Here is a 7,260-nt window from a genome sequence, read left to right as displayed (position 1 = left end):
AAAGCGAGTTCATCCATGGATGAAATTTTTTCATCCACATCCATATCCATATCCATTTAGATCGTCCATATCCACGAATAATCGGGTGGATCGGATGGATATCCACTACATCGGGTATCCATTGCCATCCCTACCCCTAACAGGATGACAACTTGGAGGAATATTCAAGATACATGTCGAAGGATAGAGGAGTTGGATATACCATTAACGAAGTCGTTCGATAAAGTCATAAGCAACAGTGACAATATATTGTTTTGAAAAGATCATTGGTTTGGGGATCAAAAATTATGCGAGCAGTTTAGTAGACTATTTAGATTCGAATAAAATAAAGACGTCACGATCCAATATAGACTGATCAAAGGAGAAAGAGATTGGGTTGCTTCATGGAGTTGGAACCAAACACCTACTGGAAGAACTCGAGACGAATTGGACAGCCTCGAAACAGAATTACATAAGTTCAAATATGCTGAGAATCAAGCCGACACCTGGAAGTGGAAGTTAAACGCGAATGGAATATTCTGCACGTCAAAATTGTCTTCGTTGTTAAATAACAACTATTGTCAAACTACTCGAATGTCAAGAAAACATTGCGGAAATCATTACTACCTCAGAAAGTGGTTATATTCGTTTGACGTGCCAGTTTGAGACGAATCCCGATACTAACTGAACTAGACAAGAGGGCCATTGATCTAGATTAGGTAAGATGTCCGCTTTGCAACGATGACATCGAGACGATAGAACACGCTCTTTTCCATTGTTCGTTTGCTAAAGATGTTTATAATCGGGTCATGCGATGGTGGACCTCAAACAACTTGCCGATCACATCATTGGATGACCTGTTGCTTGGAAAAATAATCCTAACAGGCCGAATCACACCTCATTTTAATGGCAAGCAATCGCATGGACTAGTGGGATTAATTATTTGAAAAATTAAAATGGAAATCACACAATCTTTCGGAAGAAAAAAGGCAATGGCCCCATGACTTTAAATGGAATCCAAATAAAATCCTTCAAATGGATTTCAAAGAGATCGAAAAAGCTCGCTTTGGATTGAAATCAATGGCATCTCAACCCAAGTACCTTCGATGATCATGGCTAGTACTCTAGGTGAACTGTATTCCATTTTTTCGTTTGCATTCTAGTTATATCTGTATGAATCTTATATGTAAAGGGCATTCCCTCATATGCCCTTGATGTATCCATAGTCATTAACGTTCTGCATCATATGAGGATAAAAAATTCATGTGCATTTTAAAAATACACACACCAAAAATGTACTTTGTACACATTGTACATGATACATGTTACATAAAGAACAATTACACATTTGGTAAATCTAAATACATAAACAACGAGCCAAATTGCAACACGAAATACAAAAAAAAATATACGAGAAAAACAAAACCTGTCTTAACTCCAACCAACACAAAGGGGCCCGAGTTATGTCTGAGCCTTTGCTTGTAAGATCTGAACAAGTAACCAAATTACATCCATTCGATGAACGTTTCTGTTATTTTGTCCCTGCAACAACCACATACAGAACGAAATTTGTAAACGTGTAAGGTGACAATTTGTATCCAACTTTCGAATGGGTTGAAATATACAAACAATCATATCTACCTCAACAACAAAACACATCCAGTTTTTATCACCTTCTGGTTCTGTTACCCCTTTTAAAATGTCGAGACCTAAACTCCTAATCGCATCCGCTATCTCAAGAAAATGAACCCCTTCCTCACACATCATCTGCATCAGCGCAACAAAATTTATACGTTTATTTCTCGATGGTGAAACAATAATAAATGTTTATTATAATTTCCATCATGAATGAAACACTAACACACCTCAACCAACATTTGACCATTTGTACCAATATTTTCTACAGTTACGGGACAAACTTTCATGTTATTTCCGACCTCCATTGCCCAACTTGACCCCTGCTCGTGAAGTGAGGATCCTCGTGTGCCAGTTTCCTTACTAAGCAACTGTGGAATAGTAAGTTAGTCAAGGAAAGAGTAAATTATACCAATAGTCCCTCTGGTTAACATGAAATTACACCAATCATCCTTATCTTTTGAACTCAACAGTCGTCCCTGTGGTTTTAGTGAAATTCCACCAATCGTCTCAATATTTTAAAAAATTACACCATCGTCCCTGACTTATATAAAAGTGCACGTTGATGGTCTCTGACTTATTAAAAACGTGCATTAATAAGAGGGACCATCAACGTACACTTATAGGTAAGTCAGGGACAATCGGTGTAATTTTTAAAAGATAAGAACGGTTGGTGTAATTTTTAAAAGATAAGAACGATTGGTGTAATTTCATGAAAACCAGGGGGCAATCGCTGTAGTTTTCAAAAGATAAGGACGATTAGTGTAATTTCATATAAACAAAAAGGACTATTGGTATAATAATTTACTCTCACAGAAATTGAACCAGATAAGTTTGTAATCTGTAAATAGTGAAGCCACACCTTTGATTCAGCGTAGTTATCGATCTTATTGGCATGCTTGGTTACACTTTGCATAAAGAGCATGTGTTTTATTGTCCGTTCAAGAAGCGAATCAATGCTGCACTGTACGATAATCACCTGTTTTATTAATCTTAAAGAGCGCAAGAAAAAGAACAAAAAGATATGCATACATGTAAAGAAAGTTACCTTCGATCCATTGGGCACGAGCTCACGAAGTTCCTTAATACGATCTTGAATAAGTTGACGATCACGGGGCCTAGGCCTACTACTTTCACCGGGTTTAGCCCGTTTCTTGACGACATTAATGGGTTCTTGCGACCTCTCTAACGGTTCGCTACATCTACTATGACTCGCTGAAGAGAACCCTAACGAACTCTCCAACGAGTAACATCCCGAACTACTAGTTTGCATATCGTTAAATCGAGTCTCGACAAACTTAACCGAGTTACTAAACTCGTTATCAATTTGTCGAACGTTAGTTACAACTGCTTCTAGAAGATGCTCCGACCCCGAATTTGGTGTCAGTAGATTGTTACTACTTGTTCCCGGCATCTCATCGATTTTATGCAAAATGTAATTATCATTTTGCTTATAAAATGCGGGCCCTAGCGCTTCGTACAACTCAAATCCAGCGGGAAACTCAAAAGACGTTTTCATGGTGTTCATGTTATCAATTTCACTTTGTGATTTTACAGTTCCTAGTCCCATATTTGGAATATGATCGGAGATTGTGTATGAATTGTTGATTCCACAATTTATTGAAGTAACGGTATCATTATATGAACTAGTATTGCTAGGTGCGTACGCCAATAAAGAACTTTGTAGGTCAATAAACATTTCTCGAATGTGATTCACCATTTTCAAATCTTCGGCAATCTGCTCAATTTAAATACATAGAAATAATTTCTATTATAAACTTTTTCAACAGGTGCGAAACGTTAAAAATTTGAAAAAATTTCAAAAACGGGAGCAAAACAGCAAAATTTAACATATAAATGCACTAAAAAGGATTCGGCCGTGGGGGGCGGCGAAACATCGAAATTTAACACATGGTCTTTTTATATTATTTAGAATATATTTTTATCGTAACAAATATAGTCTATGCAATGGTATGGTATTAATGAATAGTACTAAAGAAAGAAATCGTCTTACAATGTTTGTCGAACCAAGTTGTACGACTCCATGAGGAACAACACCCACAAAGGCAATCGTCTGCAAGATACAATAAACGTCAATATATTTAATGAGTCACAAGCTCACAAACATATTCGTGAATAAAACGTATATTGTACGTACAAATACTTTGAATATATATAAACAACAAATATACTTAGAATTTTTTTAACCATATATACATGTTAGGCGTCCTAAATTACATCTACAAGTTTCCAGTCGAACAATCATATTAATATAATAAAGTTAATTTCATAATAATGAGAGATTACATACTTTAATCCCAGCTGCAAATTGAATTTTCCATCCATCTAGATCCTGAAAATACACCAAATTGCAACATAAGAATCCCAAAAAAAGTATCCACATTAAAAATACAACGTTATACAACAAAACATGTTTTTACCTCAGAGAATAAACAGGGATCAGTAACGAGCTGATCCCCGGTAATCCACATATGATTACCCGTAAGCGCAACTTGACCAACGACTCTGTCCAACAAAGGTAACATGAGATACTTTCAATAATAATTGAGTAAAAGCAGAATTCAAGCACAGGTGGCAAACATGACTCGTTTTCTTATGAATAAGTCGATTCATATTATCATAACAGGTCAAATACAAAATAGCTAAAAAGAAACGGGTCAAACAGGTCGAAAGTTCCCAGATTGTATTTTATTATTACTCAAAAAATGCAAACTTTCGGACAAAAACATTTCCCCAATCCGACCCATTTCGACAACCAACTGACCCACCCATTTTGCCACCCCTACATTCAAGTGATAATGCTACATTTAGAATTTTTGACATACCCTTCCCCAAGAGAATATTGAAGATAAGACATATTTGCAACTGCTAGGCCGATAAAGTCTTCTGCAAACCGTTCATCCGATAAATTGCTCATCATTTCATCGAATCGTTTGCTCTCTGGAGGATCATTTTTGTCATAATAAGCATCTTCGCAAGTCAACATCCTACAATATATACATATCACATGACAAGTCAGACTGAGTCAACCCACAAGTTTTGTCCAGATTTTTGTAGATGTAACTATTGTTTCAAACATGATTAGATCAATTATATTATCTCAATAACAATCCAAATTTTTGAATAAAATGATTTAGGTGGATTAATGCATCAAAAACACTTTTCAGGCTTTCAACCAGTTCGACCCGTTTCCTTTAAGCTAGTCTTTTTGACCCATTCGACATGTTAGACATACAAACATAACATGAATCAACCAATTCTTAAGTAAAGGGGTTGAATTATCACCCATTCCTAGCAAATATACACAACCCAAGAAACATATGCATTATGCATTACATAAACACTAAAATGATTTCGGTGGATTTATGCATCAAATACACTTTGCAGGACTTTCAATAAATTTGACCCGTTTCCTTTAAACTAGTTTTTGACCCGTTTCCTTTAAACTAGTCTTTTTGACCCGTTCGACATATTAAAAATACAAACACAACATAAAATCGACCTATTCATAAGTAAAGGGATTGAATTATCACCTAGGCATAGTAGATATACACAACACACCACACAAAACATATGCAATACATAAACAAGTAAATTAAGTATGAAATAAAAAGCAAAGTGCTTTAAAAATGATCTTACATTCGAGTTCGAGGATCGAGTTTCCAAAAAACAGCATAATTCCATTCAGTGTTAAGACAAAGAGTCTTGAGTGCTTGATTTAATGCACTAATTCCCATCTTTTTTTTTTTAACAATTTTCCACACAATTTCTAATCTAATTTCACTCTCAAAGTAATGATTTATGACCCAAGACACTCACAAGAACAAATTTAAACCTAAAAATCAAATCTTTACTCTTTCTATAACTCTGCCCCTGTATGAACCTCTCCCAGCTTGTTTTCTACGTAACCCTGCTCGCCGTTTTATCGGTGGGTCAACTGTAAGATTTAGAAAACTATCTAATCCCATTCTATTTCCCCCAATTTCTTTAAACCCTAACCCTAACCCAAACTTACAATTTCCTCAAAATTCACCAATTCAATAGCAAAATTTAACTAATGTCACACACAAGATTAAGAATTAAACAATTCAAGAAACTATCCATGGGAATTTAACAGCTTTAAATGTATAATCAGCTATGAAAAAGAACCTTTTTGGTGGATCTTGTGATCAACAGTTTTAAAGAATTTAACTAATATCAAAAGACATTGATAAAATGAGTATAAAAATCGAATCTTTCTTCAATATCTAGCATTAATATTCCTTAAATACTAGAGAATATAGTACAAGATTTGAACTTTATGAAATAAAGGACTGATCTTTATGTTGGTGAGTTCCAAATGGGCTTATATAAACAGAGGGCAGCCATTACTTTTTTTAATCAATTTAAGAAAGCCACCCCCAAGTTTCAAAAAGTTACAAAATGGCACAAGAGTTGTAGCCAAATTTACATATTGACCCAACTCCCCTTTAAAGTTTTTCAAGAATGATGAATTCACCTAAAGTGTGTTTGTACAAATTTTTTTGTTCTCTATAGGTTATCATTTTTGTGATGTTATGAGAGGCTTTTTATAGATGGTCTTATTCTTATGGCAAACAATATGATGCATCAAGTTAAAAAAATGCTACCTATTTTTCCATCATCTTTCATACTCATCCTTTCACAAAAACAAAAAAACTATTCATCAATGATTTTTATTACTAAAAGTTAGGAACACCAACAAACACCTTCATTGCTATACTTCATTTTCAACATGTCTTTTAGTAATTTTCATTTTTAAGTGACACAAGAATGAGAACATAAAGTCAAGAGAGTATGTTTTTATACAAATGAAGCATACTCAAGTTTGAATCTTGGTTCGACCCTCGAATGTCTTGCATCAAATGGTATAAGCGGTATCAACATAAATTTAGTGATAGATTCGGAATGATCTTTTTATAACTAATTGTAATGTACTTGATACTTATTCACAACGCTTATATGCCTGCTATTCCTTTATCATCTTTCAACGGTTTATCAATGAATATAAAGCGTAATAATCAATACTTAAAAGAAAACATGAACACCATACCAAATTGTTTCATGTTGAATTTTGATGATGGGATAAAAGATCAAAGACTAAAAAAAGTAAATTGTTTGGGACACCAATGCAACCTTTTTTCTTGGGTCTGTTTTATTCCGTGTTTGTTGTGTTAAAAACTTGCTTTTTCTCTAATTATGACAGAAGCCAAGCATCATAAATATGAATTATGAATCTTGATTTAAAAGAAGTTATTTGAAATGAAATACTAAACCTGTCCAAGAATATGTAAAAATGTCAACATCTCAAATGGGCATAAGATTAGATATATACTTTAGTGTTCCTATTTTGCTAACACTAATCATATATAATATTATCAATTGATTGTAGTAGGAATGACCCAAATTTGAATATAATCTCCCTCCATTACTATTAAACTATTAATTATAAAATATAATATATGTTCTATGTTATCTACAATTAATATATCTCTATCAAAGGTAAAAAAAAAAAAAAAAAAAAGGTGGTTTTGGATGTCTTGTTAAATATGCAAATATGGAAATTTATTTACACAGAAACAAAAAAGTGTATTAGGTCGACAACTT

At 34.0% G+C, this 7,260-nt stretch overlaps 1 protein-coding gene across 1 annotated transcript; it reads right to left on the bottom strand.

Moving 5' to 3' along the window:
* Positions 1–1,233: 1,233 nt before the first annotated feature.
* LOC139876793 (transcription factor EMB1444-like) lies at positions 1,234–5,837 on the bottom strand. Its single transcript, XM_071864165.1, has 10 exons — positions 5,275–5,837; positions 4,461–4,622; positions 4,056–4,140; positions 3,926–3,967; positions 3,629–3,688; positions 2,663–3,352; positions 2,477–2,578; positions 1,845–1,985; positions 1,621–1,746; positions 1,234–1,521 (listed from the first exon to the last, which is right to left on the bottom strand). Exons 1-10 carry the CDS (start codon positions 5,370–5,372, stop codon positions 1,441–1,443), a joined length of 1,587 nt encoding a protein of 528 aa, XP_071720266.1. The 5' UTR covers positions 5,373–5,837; the 3' UTR covers positions 1,234–1,440.
* Positions 5,838–7,260: the final 1,423 nt, after the last annotated feature.

Source organism: Rutidosis leptorrhynchoides, chromosome 11 (assembly GCF_046630445.1).
Source record: "Rutidosis leptorrhynchoides isolate AG116_Rl617_1_P2 chromosome 11, CSIRO_AGI_Rlap_v1, whole genome shotgun sequence".
Lineage (NCBI taxonomy): Eukaryota > Viridiplantae > Streptophyta > Magnoliopsida > Asterales > Asteraceae > Rutidosis > Rutidosis leptorrhynchoides.
The sequence above is the reverse complement of the archived record's forward strand: the minus strand, read 5'-3'. Positions and strand labels throughout refer to the sequence as shown.